The 24355-nt window shown below is 36.3% G+C and overlaps 1 protein-coding gene across 1 annotated transcript; it reads right to left on the bottom strand.

Moving 5' to 3' along the window:
• Positions 1-727: 727 nt before the first annotated feature.
• On the bottom strand, positions 728-24355 carry LOC117330355. Its single transcript, XM_033888572.1, has 9 exons — positions 24015-24355; positions 13248-13476; positions 7338-7633; positions 6979-7125; positions 6342-6679; positions 4712-5947; positions 4350-4581; positions 3282-3732; positions 728-2601 (listed from the first exon to the last, which is right to left on the bottom strand). Exons 1-9 carry the CDS (start codon positions 24183-24185, stop codon positions 2582-2584), a joined length of 3120 nt encoding a protein of 1039 aa, XP_033744463.1. The 5' UTR covers positions 24186-24355; the 3' UTR covers positions 728-2581.

Genomic DNA, 24355 nt, shown 5'->3' with positions numbered 1-24355 from the left:
CTTATTGGGAAGGGATTCAAAATTGTCCAAATGGTGGGATTGACCCCCTGAGGGCTTGAGGAGGGGGAGGGGGGGTCATATGGCAATATTGATATTAATGACTTCTCTTCTCTGGAACTAAGCAATGTATGACATTGATTTTTAAGTGGTAAAATCCCCTGTAGGCTGGGATTCAAATTTATACATATCATTGGGCTGACACCCCCACCCAACAAACCCCCAACCCCCTTGGGTTTTGAGTCTTTTCCCATGCCTGAAGACTTATTGCTTTTGTTTTATCTTTGAAACCATTCAGATCCCCACCCCATAATCACATATAGCCTTGCTGGGCATCAAGGGATGAACACAATCTTGATGTGAAAAATAGGCCCAGGGGTCTTTCCCCACCCTAAGGGACTTATAGTTTCTTTAAATACAATCATGTTGAATCTTGACTTCGTTTCTGGGTTATATCTTTGAAGCAGTTGAGATCCCCACAACATAATCATACATCAATAAATAAAGCTATTACCAAATGGAACATAAACATTATTTTGATGTTTGCTCAAATAAACCAGGTGAGCGATACAGGCCCTCTGGGCCTCTTGTTTCATTTTGTGATGTATTACAGGATTGCAACCCAATTTTTCTTCCTTTTCTGTAAACAAGATAGTCAGTGATAGTTGTTGCTCATCGATTGGTCATACAGGTGTAACTAAGATATTGAAACCAAGACAAGACATCAACATCATGTTTATAAAGAGAAGATTTATTAAAACAAAAGTAAAATGTGAAAAACTTGAATAAACCAGCTCATTGAACAAAAAAACTGAAACATTCAGCTTATTTTCAACGGGAAGCAACAAGGACGAGTAAGTTGAGTATGCATTTGAACAGATCCGTGTTCTATTACAAAACCAACTTGTGATATTTTACACTGGAAGGTAAATAATCAGTATATATATGTATGACCCACATGAGTAAAGTATTGTACATGCCAAGAAAATCAAATATCGGCAACCAATGTATTAAAAAGTCAGTTGATTGAGTTTCAGTGAGAAACGGAAAACATTTACACTGTTACATTAGGTATTTTACATTATGTTGATGCAAAAAGTTATAATAAAAAGCATGAATGTACTATGGTTGAAACTTTTACAATCTTAGCTTATGAGGTACAATGTAGAATGGATTGAGTTTGGGCTCGAAAAGTACTAATTATGTCACTGTTGCTAATAATAGATATTTTTTCATCAAATTTTGGTTTCCAGATAACTTCAGAAAGGATTGATAGGTTTGGCTGAAACTTCATACAATGTAAGCTTGGTTCAATATTTGATCTATTTTTTTTACAGATTACAAACATGTTCAAACATTATTCCACTGTATTACTCGGACCATTGCCTCATTTTCAGCAGCCATAAACATGAATCTATGTAAATAAACTCAATGACATATTCATCTCATTGTCTGCATCATCTGCTCATTATATCATTGACCATCCACATCTCATAGTAAACATTGTATTTCAGCTCTTGGTGACATTTATCACACATTCTGAGGAATCTATCATGTTTATTGATTGCCTTTATTTTCATTCCTTGATTAAAAAAAAAAATAATTAAAACCTTTACATTGTAAACAGTTATTCATTATTAAAACCATGTTATATACATATCTATGGATTATATAATTCACAAAAAATCCTAGTGGCAGTAGGGGCTATTCGGATCCCCACCCCAGGTTTTGTTAGGGGTACAATTTATTTGGTAAATGACTTAGAATAGGATTGAAAGACAACCAGAGATATAAGTTATTTACTTTGGAGAACACAGGCCAGGTTAATATTTTAATGGAAATGCCCTAACTTCTGATACTTGCATACCAAGTCAAAATCTCAACACAAAGGTCACTGTCCCTGAAATAAGGTTTTCAGTACCATATTCTCATTTCACGCTCAGGCTCTTGGAATAATTAAGAAAATGAGACAGCTTTTCATTGCTACCATTGATTGTTAAAATGAGACATATGTTCATTGCTTTCAAGGTCTATGTTGCTTAGAAAATTTAATTGACGGCTGGTTACGTTTGTTGCATATTTAGGAAAGCTTTAATAACATACAATGGCGGGATATATTTTTTCTTCTAAATATAACCGGATTCAGATGCCTGTGCTGCCCTGGTTTCGAACTCTTGACCTCTCAACTCTGAACGACGCTCTAACTTTTAAAATTGTCGGCCAAATGGCGCAATTGTGGCTCACACTGAACACATATATTTGACATGTGACAAGTCCTTGTGACATTGGATATCAAGTATTATGTTAAAACGCAAAACTATACATATTGAAATAATATCTGCAAACTAATTTGAAGATCTTCATTTAAAACAAAGAACGTTAACTTGATTCTAGGACTAACACATCTTAATCAGTTGCTGATCTTCATTTAAAACAAAGAACGTTAACTTGATTCTAGGACTAACACATCTTAATCAGTTGTTGATCTTCATTTAAAACAAAGAACGTTAACTTGACTCTAGGACTAACACTTCTTAATCAGTTGTTGTTTCACCGGAAGTTTGTAGCTGTTTTCTTGAGTCAATCACACGGAACAGGTACTTCCTATATATATAAATAAAAAGTAAACTTTAAGACTTGAAAATAGAATGACGTAGAACTACAGGTGAAAAAAGGCGGGAATGCCCAATATGGGCCGGGGTTCCCCCGATATCAGGTCGCATTTCTAGTCTTATGTTAAAAATAGTAGGAAATAGGTATTTCTGGCTGTTTTAAGACTAGACATGCCCCTGTGATCAGTGTTACTGTCTTCCGAGTACTCATTATAGCGTGGGCTCTTATATGCCATTTCTCTGGTAGCGAAAGCTTTAAACAATTTTATACAAATCAATGAACTTAAATTCCTCCCCCCGCCGACCTTTTGATTTTTTCAGAGTTACTTTCCTTCGTCAGCGGATGGGAGCCGAGAATACACGGTGAATTCATATCTCGGTCAGGCGATTTGGTATAAGGTTTATGGGTAGGATTCTATTAAATGCAACATTATCTTCAAAACACAAACAAAATAAAATATTTTGGAAAAGGCTGAACTATCTTCTGTCTCGGGAAGATTAAAGTTGCTTAATCCAAACTTATACAAGAATATGTTATATTTCACTTGTTAAGTTTCAAGTTGAAATCACACAATCATTTCAAATAGGTAAATCAATATTTGAAGGGGTCTGTGATTGTACTTCTTTGTAAACTGTTAGTTGCTTATAACCCTTCCGCTATTCAGCGCCCACCTTTCTCGGTGAACTGGCTATATCCGTGCGGCTCTCGTACAATTTCCACATTTTCCTGTCCGATACAAGTGAGTGCTTGTTTGATTTCATTAGCGCCTGGGAACTTATCCGGATCTTGTGTCGCATGGAGGCAACGCCAAATGAAGTCTGCTGTACCACTTGACAATCGCTTCATGTCTTCTTCCGGATCTACCAATGTTTGTGGGTTTTCGTTTTCAATGAATTTCACAAGCAATGTATCGCGATGAAACCCGAATGCCTTCACGCCGAGTAGGAGTTCAAACACCAAGAGACCGAGACCGTACATATCCGCTGCTTTCGAGTACGTGTTTCCTCTTAAGACGTTCGGGGAAAGATAGGCAAAATTGCCGACTATTTCTGTCTCTGAAGGCTGTACGAAATTTCTTGGCAAACATTCCCCTGTTAGTTTTACTTCTCCATCTTTGCTGACCTTGATAAAGAAAATAATGTAAATACATTGGATCTTCACGTTGATATTATAGCATCAGGACTTATCTTGCATATAACACTGCACACACATACACACTTTAATTTGAACAGCGCTGATAAATGTGAAAGTATGGAAATCCAAATAAAACGGAAATTCATCTTAAAAGTATTAACCTGGCGTAAAACACAGAAGGTACTAATCCAGTGATTTAACCAATTAAATATTTTAGGACATTGGATATTTCAAATTAATACATAGAATAAGTGTTGATAATCTTAACCTACCATTCACAATTTTGCAATTCCTATCTAACAAGAGTACCGAGCATGGTTCATATTTATATATTAGATAATATACTAGTTTTTGTTAAACATAGTTGTATACATAAAACGTAATTTACTCAAAATTGATAAAACAAGGCAAAAATATGAAAATAGTTGTCGCCGTGAATTACATTTTTGCCAGCTAATGTAGTAATGAAGTTTTCTGTGTTCTTGTTTCTTAAGTAATCATCGAATATACTTCTTAGATACAAGTTGTAAGCGGAAGGCGATGGAAACCATGATCTAAAAACCTAGTTGTATTAGGCATTTGATTGAATTTGGTACGTAACTTACAGTGACAGTGTCCAGGCATAACTCCATGTGTACCAGTCGGTGTTTGTGGAGGTAGCAAAGGCCCTCCAATATCTGTGTTGTGACGGTCAACTTGTTGAATTTGGAACGACGTGGCCATTTTGGTAGGTGTTCTGACAGAGTATACAGATGGTCCTGGAAAATGAAGACCGGAGGGGGTGCATCGGAGTAGTGAATACCCTCCAAAAGTGCCATCGTGTCTTCTCGGAGGAACCTAAACGGACAAACACCAAAGGATAGCATCAAGTATTAAGCATAAGCATCAAAGCAATTGTTTTTAAAACAGTTGGTCTTCAAAACTTAATATTTATTTATTTATGTGCCTTTAAATCTTAAGAAATTACCTTAGCTTGGCTACTTCATTGTATGTTGTGTCGATGAGTGAGGAAGGCAAATACATCTTCATAGTTATCTCACTGTCATTACATTTCCCGCGCTTGATTACCGTCCATAATCCGCCACGACATTCGGATGCTATCTTGTCTGTAGAATTGCTGAAAAGTGATGTGTGGAGAATATCCGATGCTCTAAAGGACCTAGACAGTCTGTAATGATTTTCATCAGCAGCGCAGACTTCGACATCCCGCATATTCTTGACAGATATATAGCCCTTGTGGTAATGATTTAGGCGCCGGTCTGTTCCGTCAATACTCATCTTCAGATTTTCGTATATGCCCTTGCTTTCCACTGCATTCTTTCGGGAGGAGATAGTTCGATCTAGCAACATCTCGTTAGATTTGATAAGCAATGGGATGTTTCTTTCGATCTCAGCAAGTTGCGACACGGACCTGTCCAACATGTTAGTGATAATCTCCTGAAGAATATCTTCATCGGCTAGTGGCGTTAACAGCTCTACCATAAATTTCTCTGTCTGCTCTCTTGCTACTTTTACAGGGTTTTCTTTGTAAAGCTTTTCTTTCCTTGCACTGATGATTCCGTCAACCAGTTTCGTTGATTTTATAACATTTTGCACTGGATGAAGAACCCGTGTTATCAGTTTCATTGGTGTAGCACGGAAGTTTTGCTCCGATGAAGACACTCTTGACATCCTGCGAAGCGTCATTGGATTTGAAAGTGATCTCCGTAACCTATCTCTGTTTTCTGACTCTCTCTTGTTCATGCCATCTTCTATTTTCTTCAGATCCTCTTGCAGCAAACTTAATTGTATTTTGATAGCAGTTGCGGTTCGTTCTTCCATGAGAGCAATCTGCCCTTTCTCGGATTCCCATTCCTCTATTAGTCTTGTAACTCGTTCAGCTATTCTCCAGCGCAAAGTAATCTTCACATAAGGCCAACCACGTTCGTCAAGTTCAGGAAGTTCCTCGGGTAGCCATTTTGTGAGAGCCATTCTTGCGTAAGGTTTCATCAATTCCGGTCGGAACTCTTGACATAATTCTTGTGAAGTCTGCTTAACATCGCTCCTCAGTTCGTCGAAAACGGCACCGGACTTACTTTCCAGTGTGTGCAGTTTCTTTTTTATCTTTTCGACATTTTCTTTCCTTTCATTTTCTGACATATTGACTTGAGCGATCAAAGCTTGAAGCTGATGTCTCGATCTGGAGAACACCTGGACCATCCACCTAGATTAAATAAATAAAGAAATGATTCAATTCGTATTTCGATTATAATATGAGTTGGCGTTTAGGGTTAAGTGTCACAAAATTGCTTAACTATGTATTTTTATCATCATTCATTAAAACAAAAGATAGGTATTTGCAGTTCCTTTATGGCTGGAACCAGGAAAACTCGCTTTCAGGTCCTCTAATCCACGAATAAGTGGCCTGACGAACATTACAACTGTAATACTAAAATGTATAAATTTTGGCTTAATATCTAGTTTATATAATAGCATCTAAACTTCTATTACTACACTTATTTAACGCTAAGATAAAATTTCCGTTTAACGCCAAAACTGAAAAAGATATATGCACATTTCGAATTCTTTTTTACCCGACAATCTGATAAGGTACGCACTTATAGGTCTGCTCTATCCTATGGTCCATGGCATGGATATACATGTCTCTTAGACGCTCCAGGAACACCCGGTACAGCTCGGGGATAAAGTCTGGGTCACATTCGGCCTCCTTGATGGCGTATTCTGTCTTGAATGGGATAACTTGGGACGATGTTAGACACGGCCAACAATCGCCCAGTAGTTTTACGGTGTTGTTAAACACTACTTTCTGTTCACTCGACTTTACCAGGTCCCATCGGTTACATACAAACATGGCGCTCTTCGAATCTAAATGTTCAAGTCTTTGCTGTTGATTCATCTGTTGCTTATCGATGACCATCTTCAGCATACCCAGCAGCTGGGGAAACACATAAAATATATCTAATAACTTAATACAATGAAGTTATCCGTACAAATAGCATTAACGTTAGAGCTTAGATATACACAATACATAAGAAAAGCTACTCTGAGGCCTGAACGGTTGTGTAAGTAAATATATAGATATACTTTCATACAGGACAATCAGTCAATATTTTACATTTAATATGAATTGGGATCTTTTACACAGTGCATCTCTTGAAATCATTTCATTTCTCCTGAATAAATATTATCAACATGCATTTTGCAAGTGTTTTTAGTTGTTACACTTATACTAACTCTGTCTTCATCTACTCCCCCTGCATTGTCAGATTTGATGACGTAGATGTATCCCATAATTTCGTTCTCCTGAATGAAGTCAGCAATTACACTGTCCATAGCCTCATTTTCGCCTATTCCTGGGGAGTCTACTATCACAAGACCACACTGTACAAATACATAAATAAATAAATAAATAAATAAATAATTGTTACACTACATGAGCAGCAAAATATGTCAATACATTTTCATTGTGTATTTTGATCAATCTACAAACTCATACACATGCACCTGAAATAATACGTAGATATTTGATACACTAAATGTTCTAGAAATATTAAGATATGTCATAACATATATATATTTGGTGATCAACAAACCTTAAGAACATCGCACGGAACCTGGAACCTTATTTCTTTGATTGGTGATTGGAACTGTCGTTTGTTCTCGTCCTTTATTCGCAGACGATCCCAAAGGTAGTCATGTACCCATTTTATGTTGATATCGTGGAATTTCTCCGTCTGAATACTGCTCATCTGATATACAATCTCGGCATACATCTTCTTTCCATAAGATATGCGAGTTATCACTGACGTTGAACTGCCGGTGAATGAAGGCAAGATAGACTGTCCTAATAGCAGATTTAACAAACTCGACTTCCCAGCTGAAGTTTCCCCTGAAATATACATAACACTATGAAGGGAACTCTGACCAAGATGAAATTGACCATCAAAATTAGGACATTTTATTCATTCAGTGTTTTTATTTACTCATGTTCGTCATGCTAGAAAGTAGATCCAACATATGTCATAGTTACAGTGCATCGGATCCTGGAGCAATTACTACACATTATACTACGCCAGCTAACTTGAGTGAGGTGCCCACACACGCAAAGCGGGTAAGTGTAATTATTGTGACGATGTCCAAGAATGAAATAAATTCGTATTGCAAACTAAGAAGCTCTCATATAACAAGGAAGATGTAAATATGAGATTAACAAAGTCTTACCGACATCAGAAATATTTTAGGCTGTGTCCAAAACACATTAAGTCTGTCATTTACAAGTTTATATAACATTTTATTTTTATATCAATTTTTATTTAACTTTGTTCAACTATTTTTATAGATTTGTGTTAAAGAAATTAGTGAATTACCCCGTCAGTATTCACTAGAAGCGTCTGCTGTCAAATCTGGACACAATGAACACTGCAGCGATATAGTTAATATTTTATTAGAAATTAGACGTTTAAACGTTTCAACGTTTTAAATCAGGCGTTCAGCGTCAAAAATATTGATTTGGTGAAACATACAAGGGATTTAATTGAAAAATGAAATTAGAACTATCAATCTGCTACGTACGGAAGCCAGTTAGGGTCACAGCGAAAAAATATATTATGTCGTAATAACGACATAGTATCTCGTAATAACGACTTAGCTATGTCGTAATAACGACATAGTATCTCGTAATAACGACTTAGCTATGTCGTAATAACGACTTAGTATCTCGTAATAACGACTTAGCTATGTCGTAATAACGACATAGTATCTCGTAATAACGACATAGTATCTCGTAATAACGACTTAGCTATGTCGTAATAACGACATAGTATCTCGTAATAACAACTTAGCTATGTCGTAATAACGACTTAGTATCTCGTAATAACGACTTAGCTATGTCGTAATAACGACATAGTATCTCGTAATAACGACTTAGCTATGTCGTAATAACGACTTAGTATCTCGTAATAACGACTTAGCTATGTCGTAATAACGACTTAGTATCTCGTAATAACGACTTAGCTATGTCGTAATAACGACATAGTATCTCGTAATAACGACTTAGCTATGTCGTAATAACGACTTAGCTATGTCTTAACTTGCAGCAAGTCATCTGTTGGGACATGTGACTTCATTGGATTGAACAGTTTCAGCTTTTGATTGCTTATTATCAGAAAATATTGCACATAACTTTTTCAAATCCCATTTTAATTTAGTTGTACATTCTAATGTAGTAGAATCTAGTCCTTGTGCATTTTACTGTTTGGGACTGACCTGAATCACAATATCGCCACCAAGTGGCCATCTCGGGTTTTAAGAGTACACAAAAACTGGTAATGTTAAACTGGACTCTACAAGTTTGGTACACTATATGCATACATTAAAAGTTCATCTTGGAATATTGGAGCGCAGTGTAAAATATGGCTTAGTAAGTCATTTAGTATCTAAATATTGTATACGTTTTTGGCATTTTGGCAAGGAACAATTTGAAAGATCATCATTGGTGAGAGGTAGAGGTGAAGTTCTTTGTTCCAGTGCCACTTTCAGACATGATTTTAGGTTGCCCTTTGTCCATCGTTTTCCTTTGTGCGTTTGTAAACAATTTACCTGCGACAAAATTCGATGAATGTTCAACCAAAACTGTGAAATATGTGGTCCTCACCACCAGGAAGCCTGAGAGGCGGGGCCAGAAAAGGTCAAAATGACATATACATTGTGTATTTCAAAAATCTGCTTCTCAACTCCGAAACATGATAGAATATAGATGGTCCAACGTCCATCAAGTTAAAAACAATCATTTGTACAAACTTGTTATGACAAAATATGTAACTACATTTTTGTATTGTGTTCCTTATTTCTTTCAAAATGTAACAGTTAGTTACTGTAGCATCAACTTGATCGGTTTAATGCAAACATCGTTGAATTTGTAAAATGTTTACACACTAATAGCTACAACCACTTGGCTCGAGCAAACGTTTTGTGAAACGGCTCTTACTCTAGATCTTTGAACATGGATTGAGTAACGCAACAATGAGACCGGTGTTTTGGACTCACGATGAATGCACTTGACTATAAAGTGATTGAACTATCATTGTTTAAATTTACGTGAAATCAACGAAATGATTAAAAGTAAGAAATACATGTTAGCTTGATGTTCATTATTGGTATTGCTAAGTATCATCCGATTAAAGATATATGTCCATGGGATTGCGTACTTCAATAAGTTTGTACTATGGTGTTCATGGTAAGCACACTCAGAAATGAGTAGAACGAACATATTGCAACTGTTGAGACATGAATTCTGCTTAGCACCGACAACAGTGTTACTCATCACCTACTATTTCGTCGTTATTACGAGATACTAAGTCGTTATTACGACATAGCTAAGTCGTTATTACGAGATACTAAGTCGTTATTACGACATAGCTAAGTCGTTATTACGAGATACTAAGTCGTTATTACGACATAGCTAAGTCGTTATTACGAGATACTATGTCGTTATTACGAGATACTATGTCGTTATTACGAGATACTATGTCGTTATTACGACATAGCTAAGTCGTTATTACGACATACTATGTCGTTATTACGACATAATATATTTTTTCGCTGTGACCCTAACTGGCTTCCGTAGCTACGGGAATGTCTTCTGAGATATGTTTAGCACCACAACCCGTCTACATTCAAATCTTCATAGCCGACATGAGACCGAAACAAAAAGAAAACAATTACAAAGGTAACAAAATCGACATACTGAAAGCATTCACTGTCAATATGAATGCAATGTTACTGACTTTACAATGCTCAGGCATAATCATAATATCGGATATAGAAAATAGACACAATGAAAAGTAAACAAAGTGGATAATACAAAGCAAATATTTAAATATATAATGCACCCGAGGTATAGAATGGCTGTGTCAGTGTTGTGTAGCTAAAGTGTGTTATGAGGGTGACTGATAAAAGGCGTTTCTTTGGGAATGTAATCCGTGCAGCACTGTGCACTAGATTTGAGCCGTTATTGTACAGACGATATGCAACAATGATTAAAAGCTCGAGTATGCTTTGTGGATCAAATTGATTTAAACATATTTTTATTTGTAAATGAACTTTACAAAGGGATTGGGCACAAGTTATACAACTTATATAAAGCCCTTTCCCGATCAAATTAAACCGTATTTACCGCAATTATACCCCACTTATTGTAGCTCCCAAAATAGAGTGGTTAAACAAAGCCTTTTGAAATATATTCAAAAGCCTTACTTTTAAACTCCCATCCAAGTCAATGACGAACATATTCAATATCTTAATTTGAAAGAAAATTAACACTTATCAGTGTAAATGTAGGTGAAAATCATCTCAGAACTCGCCGTTTTATGAAAAGAAACTCGAGCTTATGCTAACGATCGGGAAACATTATAAAGGATTGATCTATATATCGAACAAATCGAACACAAACGTTGGCGGAAAGTGGGGACGTAAAGAAATAAAGGATATATGTTCCGGTCCGTTTAATAGTTTTTTTCTAAAATGTATCAGCTTAAAGATTTTATAATTCAATATGGTTTCGTACCAAGAGCTGTTAAAATTTTAGACACGAATTTATGAACTAATATTCTCATGTAATCTGAAGCAATAATGTGTTTTAATTCCAAAATACTGTAAATCGCATCACTCATACAAAATCAATTTCCATTCCAATAGTTTTGTAATAACGAAAATTGATAGATCTTCTCTTTCTATTGATGAAAGTATATAGGTCATATTCTTGTGATTGATTAGTGCAACGACGACTTGCACCGAGTCATATGGTCTCGGGTAGTACTGGTTTACCCAACCTTACATATTATGATTATCAGGGGATTACCTGTTATCCTAATAATTGAACTTAATGTTTAAATGTAGTCATGTCAGGTATATTTTCCAGTTTACTTCCTGGTTCGTGTAAATGTTATTATCCATTTCTGTCGTACCTGGTAGTAGCTCACATTGTAGGTACTTGGTACGCACTAGTGTATTTGGACAGAAAATCTATAGATTGAAAAAATGCCTATTATACATTTTCTGTTTATTTTGTGAGATCTGTGTCTTGACATTGGAGTAAGCCTGTATTGTAATTACAACTTAGCACTTCATACAACAAGCTTTTTGCCGTGTAGAAAACACGAACCGAAACTACCCATGCATTTACGGTGTCGTTAATGAACTGAACACGCCGTTTGTCGTAAACTCTACCATGTAGTTCTAGAAATGTCTAATGTTAAAGGAAGTCTGCAATAAACAAGTTTCAACTAGTTTCTTTGTAATTTATCAAACAAAATGCCGTCATTTAAGACTAATATGCATTTCTACCGATGCATGATATCTCTTTACGACGTGTTTACGATATGGTAACTCATGCAGGACCATTTGCATCAGAATATTGATTATATACAATTTCATATTCTGCAATAAAACAGTTTGTTTGACATTTTTTTTTTTTTTTAACGTCCTGTTAACAGCCAGGGTCATTTAAGGACGTGCCAGGTTTTGGAGGTGGAGGAAAGCCGGAGTACCCGGAGAAAAACCACCGGCGTACGGTCAATACCTGGCAACTGCCCCACGTAGGTTTCGAACTCGCAACCCAGAGGTGGAGGGCTAGTGATAAAGTGTCGGGACACCTTAACCACTCGGCCACCGCGGCCCCTCTTTTGACATACTTGGTTATACTACAGGCAAATGCTGCATGAACAAAATAGCTGAATGAGGAAGTTTTATATTCTTCTATCGACGTATATCATAAACTATTTCTAAATACATACTTTATTATGCACATCAACATTAACAAGTTGATAAACGTCGTCTTTATATGCAAATGAAGAAACCGACCTATTTCCACGTTTGTTGGGTTTATCGACCCATGAACAGCCAGTGTCATATATACACCGCAGGCTGTGGTCACGTTAACATGCACGTGCTGCGACATTGAAGTTCATTATACGGAACGTAAAAACAATCCAAAACTACTATATTTACATTCTGTGTCGCATTTGCCTATATGTCGTTAGTAAACCAAATTGTATTCATGAGACTGTATACTACAATTTACAGTGATTCGGTCAGTGTAGGAATACAGACCCAGGTGTTGCTGGTCAAAACAATGGCCGCCAGTTACTTTCGGTCTGGCTTAGCACTAGCTTAGCAGTAGAACAGAAGCATATCTGTGCAGTCTATTATAATCAAACTACATGTACATGGTTATCTAATCCACGAGTAAAGGAATTTCATTTCATGTTCTAGCACCTTTAGCAATTATGATTTACCTCTGGGGTTGCGAATTCGAAACCTACGTGGGGCAGTTGTCATGTACTGACCGTAGGCCGGTGGTTTTTCTCCGGGTAATCCGGCTTTTCTCCACCTCCAAAACCTGGCACGTCCTTAAATGTCCCTGGCTGTTAATAGGACGTTAAACAAAAACAAACAATTTAGCAATTATGACATACTGAATAAGAAGTTGATAGCGGACAACTTACCTGCCACTACAAATACGCATTCTCCTTTTTCCATCCGTTCAATGTGCTGTGCCAGCTCCTTTTTCAAATCTTTTACAGTTCCTTCAGTCCTTAACAAGTCTTCTATTGCATCAATACCTTTCTCGTTCTGACGTTCCGTGATGGTCTTTTCGAATTCTTCGAGCAGTATGTCAATCTTCAATCTCTTGTGGGTGTCTTCCTTTTGTGACACCTCCAGCGACTTTGCAATCTGAAAGAAATCAATATATCAAGAAATCAATATATCAAGAAATCAATATATCAAGAAATCAATATATCAAGAAATCAATATATCAAGAAATCAATATATCAAGAAATCAATATATCAAGAAATCAAAATAGATTCTTTGTCTGACGACATTGATGTTAACACTTTGTATGAGAGACATACCAAAGGATGGCGCCTTCGAACTTATTGGTAGATAAATCAAAAACCGAAAAATAATAAAACTGTTACTGTGATAGATTAGGTGTTAATTAATTAAAACAAAAGTGAGAATAGGGAAGTCAATATGGACAGAGAGATGTTCAGATATAGAAGGGGAGGAGGTTACAAAGCTAAATTATTAGGAATACTTCTTTATATTTGTTTTCAGATGTTATTCCGGAATAGCTTTTGCAACAAAGTTAAAAAAAAAAGTCATGGTATTCTAGGGAACTAATGATAAAGACTTGGGCCAGCTAGGTTCCTGCCTTTACAGGACAAATAAAAAACGGTTATAGTGAGATTTCTATTTAAAAATATCTTACGAAATCTAACTTAAGATATCATGCATCAAACACTGTTTAATGTATGCATATTGGATTGGTTCCCTCGCATGTAATGATACGTTATTCGATATATATTACGAAATAATGCAATGAAGTTTTGGAGAAGTGTCAGACAATGGACTTCCTGGTCTGTCAATATTACCTATAATTGCTTCAGAATCGTCTCTTTTGCAACAAGGCAGAAAATATCGTGATCGCGGTAAGATATGTAACCAAAAGAAAGATCCTCATTGTTTGTGTGGCCTGGCAGGTTTCTTTAGAAAAAAGTCAGGGGTGCATTCTTGTTTACATAATCTTTGTGATGCGCGCATATTTTCGCTTTACTGTTGATGACTAATTAGAAAAGAATTTCCTCCAAGTTTCTTTCTTAACAACAACGGTGACTGTTCTTTCGATAAAAAGTTGAGAAGATAAAGGCTTTGATTAGTCATTACCGTATTCATACTCATATAAGCCCTCTCCCCTAATGTAAAAGTTAAGTACTGTATTTACGTATCCTCTAATAATCCCCTCCCCTAATGTAAAAGTTTAGTACTGTATTTATCCTCAAATAATCCCCTCCCCTAATGTAAAAGTTTAGTACTGTATTTATCCTCAAATAATCCCCTTCCCTAATGTAAAAGTTTAGTACTGTATTTATCCTCAAATGATCCCCTCCCCTAGTGTAAATGTAAAGTACTGTATTTATCCTCAAATACACACTCTCCTAGTGTAAAAGTTTAGTACTGTATTTATCTTCAAACAAACCCTCTCCTTAGTATAAAAGTTTAGTACTATATCAATCTGTTTTTTTTACCTGTTGGAGATACGATTGCTATGTACATTGCGTTGCATGATAACCCGAATATCAAGTTTCCTCGATTTTGTCCAAAAATTAATAAGATATGTTATTTTCTCGGAAATGATAAAGCTGCGACGTTTTCTATAACTTCTCGTTTATTGGTATGTAACTGCAAACTGTCATATTGGCATCCTTTAATTATTAAAATGAAACGAGAAAATGATGCCATAAAACAGTCCTATAATACAGGTGTTAATGTCATTTCTCTGTCAAGAAGGATTAGAAAAACCGCCCAAAAATGTGATGAATGTGCCTTGTTATTATTACATGAACAATGTTGCGGTATCGATTTCAGTGCTGACCGGGTTTTCCATCTGTTTTGTTTTTTCGAGAAATATCGATATATGCATATGAATTATTCAACTATCGGCGAATAATACAAGTCTTGGTTTGGTGGTTTGATGATATATTTATTATACCATATATGAACCAGATGAGAGATTGGTACAAACACATTTTTGGAAATTTGGCAGATGAAGAACTCTACTGTATATTCTATAATCAGCACGAGGAATTCAGCGTGGAAACATAACAGTTAAAAAAGATCATAATGATAGCATCGATGTACATAGGTAATAACATAAGATATTTCATAATCAGAAAGGAAAACTCATCTATTCTGAAACATAAGAATATGATTAATTGATGCGTGCTATATTTGTATGACAACATGCAATGTCTGTATTCTTACGGTTAAAATAATGACATGGTACATGTGTAAGAGTATTCAGATGCAGATGCATGTTTGGAAATATTCCAGTTCTTCCCTCCCATCAGATCAGATGATATTACTTGTTTCAAGCTTAAGAACACATGGATCGTATATTTCTAAGGGAAAGGATGACTTGGTGTTGTGGAAATTTCCCCCGACACTCCATTGTCTATACCAGTAAACGCGTGCCGTTCTTTCGTGACATCATTGTTATCGTGCTGATATATACATGATATGTGTCATTTGATATTTTCAGTAAAATACATCTTTAACACTGTATCAGGAACGTAAGGCGTGGTGTAACGTATTTCCTTACATGTTGGTTGTCTGATTTTGGGTAAATAGATTTTACGTATTTCAAACCATCAGATAAAATATATGAAGTATAAGGTACAATAATACAATTTCGGAGGAATTATGTTTACATAGTACCGTAAATAATGAGAGATTCAGATAGAGGAGGGCAATGATATAATATCGGGGGAATTATGTTTACATAGTACCGTTAATAATGAGAGATTCAGATAGAGGAGGGCAATGATATAATATCGGGGGAATTATGTTTACATAGTACCGTAAATAATGAGAGATTCAGATAGAGGAGGGCAATGATATACTATCGGGGGAATTATGTTTACATAGTACCGTAAATAATGAGAGATTCAGATAGAGGAGGGCAATGATATACTATCGGGGGAATTATGTTTACATAGTACCGTAAATAATGAGAGATTCAGATAGAGGAGGGCAATGATATACTATCGGGGGAATTATGTTTACATAGTACCGTAAATAATGAGAGATTCAGATAGAGGAGGGCAATGATATAATATCGGGGGAATTATGTTTACATAGTACCGTAAATAATGAGAGATTCAGATAGAGGAGGTCAATGATATAATATCGGGGGAATTATGTTTACTTTTTTCTTTTCTTCCGGAGCTAGACATGTGTAGGGATACAGTTGAATGAACTGGCATAAAATCACAAACGTTTATATATCTATGAATTAAATGTCTATTTTGGTTCGACGATTAGATGTTAAATACTCGTTTGGTAAGAAGTGCCAAGCCACCATGACATAGCCACATTTGTGCTCAGATCCACTAATGATTTAATTTTATTACTAAATTTTAAAATAGCGTTTTGATAAAAGGCTTTAAATGACTATATCTGAGCCTCAACCAAGAGTTAAAAGCATATACATGTATGTCGGTCTAGATCCAGACAGAGATTACAATCATTATTTGTCCAACAATTAGGGAAAACTAATGAGATATTAAAACTAAAAAGAAAAACAAGAGTTCGCAGTACGTATTGATGAATCTCGTTTGAAATTTTATTAAACAAACAAACAAAAATGGAAAATTATTGTGACCGATTTTTAACAAGGTTATTGTAAACTGGAGTGTAGTTTCGTAAATAATTGATTTGAGTTTCGAACAGTTTGTACAAAATGGCATTGACTTTAAACTCTGATCCTGAAAACTTATCAAGAAGTTAAACAAGCATTTTAAATTTGATTATCATCCATGTCAGTGATGCTTCTATTCTCCACATCTTGTTGATAGAGGATAATAACACAACTACACGACCTTATAGGACACCGAATAAAAAATAAAATGCAATATGAACCAAACAAAGAAAAAACACCACCCTAAAAAGCATCTAATACAGGTATCACTGCAAAAGCTATATGCTGAAATCATCTGTCTATGACTGCTATTGAAAACACGAACGATGGAAGTAATGTAAAAAAAAGTATCAAATGAAATACAATCAAAGACCTAATTGCGCGTTTACGATTGAATATTTTTCGAAAGACACCCTTAAGAATTTTAATTTCAATTGAAGTGCTTTTGGTCTCATAGAAAAGTAATTAATCAAAATATGCTAGCTACTCCAACCGAATCAGTGATTAAAGAGGAAGATTAACATACAGCGAGGTCGACGGATCAATACCACCATTACTGACTCGTACCTGCTTGCACACAAGTTTTAGCGCATTTCCAAAATTGTTTTGACAGATTAGTGCAATGATAGATTGGCGTACCACTTATCTTCCAAAGAAGTTTGAGGTAGAAAGCACAAAGCATTCATAATTTAGCCCACTGCTTCTAACGAAAAAGGCGCGAAATAAGGTTACCGCTAACCTTATAGCTGTAAAGCTTCAATGCTTTACTAAAACACGCAACCGAACAAATCTGTCAAAATTCATCAGTTTATTGGGTAATGTTGTAGATTTCAGAACAGGTAATAGAGGTTATACACAAATACTGATGATGCTTTACTTTAAATTTTGTTATCCTTTGATAAAAAAAAAATGAACATGTCGATCGGATATCCATCAAAAGCCTTAATTCAAAGACAACCACATACTCTTCATATCCTCTCCCACCTCCATCTTTACTTTTCATGTTACCAGCAGGGTACAAATAAGCAGTATGATGAACATGAACAATTTAATATTATTAATTTCTAGACCCTAGTTATATTATGTTTACACAGTTGATTCAATATCCAAGGATTCGGTCCTCGTACCATGCCTTCAGTTACAGGGATTTATAGACACATAGACTGCCTTCAGTGACAGGGATTTATAGAGATGTAGACTGCCTTCAGTGACAGGGATTTATAGACATATAGACTGCCTTCAGTGACAGGGATTTATAGACATGTAGACTGCCTTCAGTGACAGGGATTTATAGACATGTAGACTGCCTTCAGTGACAGGGATTTATAGACATGTAGACTGCCTTCAGTGACAGGGATTTATAGACATGTAGACTGCCTTCAGTGACAGGGATTTATAGACATGTAGACTGCCTTCAGTGACAGGGATTTATAGACATATAGACTGCCTTCAATAACAGGGATTTATAGACATATAGACTGCCTTCAGTGACAGTGATATAGACATATAGACTGCCTTCAATGACAGTGATATAGACATATAGACTGCCTTCAGTGACAGGGATTTATAGACATATAGACTGCCTTCAGTGACAGGGATGTATAGACACGTAGACTGCCTTCAGTGACAGGGATTTATAGACATATAGACTGCCTTCAGTGACAAGGATTTATAGACATATAGACTGCCTTCAGTGACAGGGATTTATAGACATATAGACTGCCTTCAGTGACAGTGATATAGACATATAGACTGCCTTCAGTGACAGGGATTTATAGACACATAGACTGCCTTCAGTGACAGGGATTTATAGACATGTAGACTGCCTTCAGTGACAGGGATTTATAGACATATAGACTGCCTTCAGTGACAGGGATTTATAGACATATAGACTGCCTTCAGTGACAGGGATTTATACACATATAGACTGCCTTCAGTGACAGGGATTTATAGACATATAGACTGCCTTCGGTGACAGGGATTTATAGACATATAGACTGCCTTCAGTGACAGGGATTTATAGACATATAGACTGCCTTCAGTGACAGGATGTATAGACATACGGACTGCCTTCAGTGACAGGGATTTATAGACATATAGACTGCCTTCAGTGACAGGGATTTATAGACATGTAGACTGCCTTCAGTGACAGAGATTTATAGACATGTAGACTGCCTTCAGTGAAAGGGATTTATAGACATATAGACTGCCTTCAGTGACAGGGATTTATAGACATATAGACTGCCTTCAGTGACAGGGATTTATAGACATGTAGACTGCCTTCAGTGACAGGGATTTATAGACATATAGACTGCCTTCAGTGACAGGGATTTATAGACATATAGACTGCCTTCAGTGACAGGGATTTATAGACATGTAGACTGCCTTCAGTGACAGGGATTTATAGACATGTAGACTGCCTTCGGTGACAGGGATTTATAGACATATAGACTGCCTTCAGTGACAGGGATTTATAGATATATAGACTGCCTTCAGTGACAGTGATTTATAGACATATATACTGCCTTCAGTGACAGGGATTTATAGACATATAGACTGCCTTCAGTGACAGGGATTTATAGACATATAGACTGCCTTCAGGTGACAGGGATGTATAGACATATAGACTGCCTTCAGTGACAGGGATGTATAGACATATAGACTGCCTTCAGTGACAGGGATTTATAGACATATAGACTGCCTTCGGTGACCGGGATTTATAGACATATAGACTGCCTTCAGTGACAGGGATTTATAGACATATAGACTGCCTTCAGTGACAGGGATTTATAGACATATATACTGCCTTCAGTGACAGTGATTATAGATATATAGACTGCCTTCGGTGACAGGGATTTATAGACATATAGACTGCCTTCAGTGAAAGGGATTTATGGCCATATAGATTGCCTTCGGTGACAGGGATGTATAGACATATAGACTGCCTTCAGTGATCGGGATTTATAGACATATAGACTGCCTTCAGTGACAGGGATTTATAGACATATAGACTGCCTTCAGTGACAGGGATTTATAGACATATATATTGCCTTCGGTGACAGGGATGTATAGACATATAGACTGCCTTCAGTGATCGGGATTTATAGACATATAGACTGCCTTCAGGTGACAGGGATTTATAGACATATAGACTGCCTTCAGTGACAGGGATTTATAGACATATAGACTGCCTTCAGTGACAGGGATTTATAGACATATAGACTGCCTTCAGTGACAGGGATTTATAGACATATAGACTGCCTTCGGTGACAGGGATTTATAGACATATAGACTGCCTTCAGTGACAGGGATTTATAGACATATAGACTGCCTTCAGTGACAGGGATTTATAGACATGTAGACTGTCTTCAGTGACAGGGATTTATAGACATGTAGACTGCCTTCAGTGACAGGGATTCATAGACATATAGACTGCCTTCAGTGACAGGGATTTATAGACATATAGACTGCCTTCAGTGACAGGGATTTATAGACATATAGACTGCCTTCAGTGACAGGGATTTATAGACATATAGACTGGCTTCAGTGACAGGGATTTATAGACATATAGACTGCCTTCAGTGACAGAGATTTATAGACATATAGACTGCCTTCGGTGACAGGGATTTATAGAGATGTAGACTGCCTTCAGTGACAGGGATTTATAGACATATAGACTGCCTTCAGTGACAGGGATTTATAGACATGTAGACTGCCTTCAGTGACAGGGATTTATAGACATGTAGACTGCCTTCAGTGACAGGGATTTATAGACATGTAGACTGATGAAGACAGTTGTCATTTTTACTTATGGTCGACATCATAATCTCTTCTTTGCATGGCGATGCTTTCAAAAACGAAGACGCTCATCCCTGTGGAAACAGCTGGGTTTATTTGTCCTTTTCGTTAACGACAGTCTCCATTCAAAGATGTCTTGTGTCCATAGTTGACTGTTGTTTTACAGGTTTTTAGTTTGAATTAAGATTACGTTTGCACATCAGTATTATTTGGGTGTTTTCAGGGAAAATGTAAGCGTTAAAACATAAATCATTAGTCTACTATAAGCACGCATTCATACACCGTAAACCATCGTCAATACTGTCATCTTTAATTTTTGCTCCGCGATCTGGTAATATGTCTAGGTATTCGGATGATACAGTGGTAACACACTTGTCTAAGCAACCAAATTCGATTCCAGATTGGACATGAAAAGGTATAGGCTGACCAGTCCGATCGCGTAAGTTTTCTCCAGGTACTCCGCCCCCCTCCCCCCTCCCCCTCCAATGTCAGGCCTCTAGCGCTTCCATTCGCGTCGACAAGTGTGATGAATATAATTCGATGTAACTTGTTTTCTACCACAATACCCTGTGTTATTCAACTATCAGACCATCAGTTAATCATTACAGCTGTTGATTACAATCTGTTTATACCACACGTGGTATAAACTCTGTACGCATTTTGATTGGCTATCACGGTAAACTTTGACCAAAGCTGCAATTGTTATTGACGTCATCAATAATCTAATGACGTCACGTCACCGGGTCCCGGACGTCACCGTTACACTTTATTTCCATACGCGAAATTATACTTGGCCACGTTTCCCTTTGATTCAAGCCGATATTATTGTGGTAGAAACAGGTCACACGACTCGAAATTGTTTTGGATATGAAATTTATTTCACACTCGTAAGTTATTTTTCAAAAGTTGCAAAAAACACTCGCTAAAGCTCGTGTCTTTTGTAACTTTTAAAAAATAACTTACTCGTGTGAAATAAATTCCATATCCAACAACCACTCGTTGTGTAACCTCTATGTAAAATAGATTTACATGTATATCTTGGTTTGAGCATTGAAACAGCGGGCTGAAGTTAGCAGCGGATTCGTTGTTCGTGGGTATTCGAATAACGAATCCGCTGTGATTGGGATTCAGTTTTTTTAATGTTTAAATGATATTTCTTTTTATTGACATTTTGACGTTTGGATTCAAATAACGAATCCGCTGCAGCAGTGAATTTGGGATTCAGTTTCATATTTGTAATTTTTCTTATAATATATGAATGGGGATTCGAATAACGAATCCGCCAGCAGCGGATTGGGGATTCAAAAACGGATTGGGGATTCAGTTTTTTATGTTTAAATGATATTTCATTTTATTGACATTTTGACGTTTGGATTCAAATAACGAATCCCCTGCAGCAGCGGATTGGGGATTCAGTTACATATGTTTAATGGATTTTTCTTTTTTCTTTTTCTTTTTATTGAAATTTTGATTTTGGGATTCGGATAACTGCCAGGGACGGATTGGGGATTCAATTACTTATATTTTATTGGTATTTTTCTGATTAACTATGATTGGAGATTCGATTTTACATTTTGATTTTGTGATTCGAATAACGAATTTGCTGCCAATAGCGTATTGTGGATTCAGTTCTTGATGTTTAATTGACGTATGTTATCACAAATTACGAAAATGGTAATTAGCGGGTATTTCAATGATATGATTACTAAATAATTCAATCAGCAATAATGGAGTTCTAGTTCGAATCTGCTGCCCAAACGTTTCTTTCCTGTGGGAGGTTTATCGTCTCTTTACAAGTAGACGAAGTTCTATGTTTCTTCGCCAGAAGGAACATAGAACCAGAAGGGTTCCTACCGTTGTGACCTCTAACGAGATCGAGTATCATTTCGATATAGCTGAAGGTTTGATTGGAATGCAAACATGTATAAGGAATTTGAAATTCTATCAGTAAAATACTCTTGATTATTATATTTATGCTACCAATTGAATACTATTGTTATACTAATCTGCTGTTATTCGAATCTCCAATCATATATTAAAAGGAAAAATATCAATTGAACATGTATCTAACCGAATTCCCAATCCGCTGCTGGCAGCGGCTCCGTTATTCGAATCTCCAATAATATTTTATAAGAACTAGAAATGTCTGTAGGACATAAATGGCCCCGCCTCATCATGAAATTAGTTCCCGACACTTGGACAATATTTAAATTTTGACCAATAAGGGGCCAGAAAATGGCTTCCATCCCCCCCCCCCCCCCCCCCCCCTCCCCAAATAAATACTGCCATTGCCTTTGTATAGCCAAACTGTATATAATACCAAATTTCATGAAAATCGAACGATATTTAAATATCCTCCAATCAGAGTCCTCTATTTGGCGGATATCTTTAATTCAAGTTCTGTTGTTTTTTTATTGTTATTATGAGTGCTGTCATGGTATCATCTCTCCCATCAAGTTCCATTAGAATCAATCAGATAGAACAAGCGTTAATAACGAATATCAAATCCGCTGCTAATTCAGCCCGCTCATTATTGAAACCAGGTTTTAAAAAATCATGTTTCGTGATTCGCTTTGCTTTTTGATATGTTGAATAATTACAAGTTTGTGTATCAGATTGATAATATACAACAAAACAGCAAGAAGGTGACCTTGATTCGTCTAATAAGGAAGCGAGATGTAGTTAATCCTTAATAGACTACAAATTTTGCCGTAAATGTGATTATACATACTAAAGCATTCATGTCAGAACTGGTAATGGTAACTTATGGGAACATCGATAGTAATATTGGTTGTTTAATTATATATATATCACGACTTATTATGAATTGTTCAATATTACACAAAGGCTTATTATTGATTGTTCAATGATACACCACGGCTTATTATTGTTTGTTCAATAAAACACCACGTGTTATTAAAGATTGTGCAATAATGTACTACGGCTTATTATTGATTTTTCAATGATATACCACGGCTTATTATTGATTGTTCAATAATAACCAAGGCTTGTTATTGACTGTCCATTGAAATCACCAGGCTAATAATTGATTGTCCAATAACATAGCAAGGTTTGTTATTGATAGTCCAATAATATAACAAGAGTTATCACTGATAGACCAATGATATATATACAATGTACATAGGCTTATTATTGATTATTAAATCAAACACGATGTGTAAGAACCAAAAAGGGTGTTTTGATAAGGCTTACCAATGCCTTCGGATTTCCATATTCATTTTTCTTTAGCTGCATCAATAGTCGTTCTCTCATGTCTTCGAGATCATCAAGGCCATCAAGCGGTACTTCCAGTTTGTCAGCATAATCAAACATGTCATCAAATTCATCAACGTTCCAAATATCTTCCTGTGTTACACCTGCCATAGTTCTAAACTTTATAGGTATTTCAGCGGCACGTGTTATCTGTAATAGTCCGATACCACTCACGGTTTGGACTCAAGCATGGCGGTGACAGTCAATGATCGGAAAACCAATTTGTCAGTGAGTATATAGCTACAAGCGTCAGGAGACAACGATTATCACTCCACACACAC

Source organism: Pecten maximus, chromosome 7, assembly GCF_902652985.1.
Source record: "Pecten maximus chromosome 7, xPecMax1.1, whole genome shotgun sequence".
Taxonomy (NCBI): domain Eukaryota; kingdom Metazoa; phylum Mollusca; class Bivalvia; order Pectinida; family Pectinidae; genus Pecten; species Pecten maximus.
The sequence above is the reverse complement of the archived record's forward strand: the minus strand, read 5'-3'. Positions and strand labels throughout refer to the sequence as shown.

Bases quoted from the DNA above. Each gene is read 5' to 3' on its own strand.
- LOC117330355 (XM_033888572.1), bottom strand. From the start codon at position 24,185: ATGGCAGGTGTAACACAGGAAGATATTTGGAACGTTGATGAATTTGAT. The intron at 13,477-24,014 runs GTAAGCCTTATC...GATTTCTTTCAG, and splicing joins ATGGAAATCCGAAGGCATTG to ATTGCAAAGTCGCTGGAGGT. The intron at 7,634-13,247 runs GTAAGTTGTCCG...TGTATATTTCAG, and splicing joins ATGCGTATTTGTAGTGGCAG to GGGAAACTTCAGCTGGGAAG.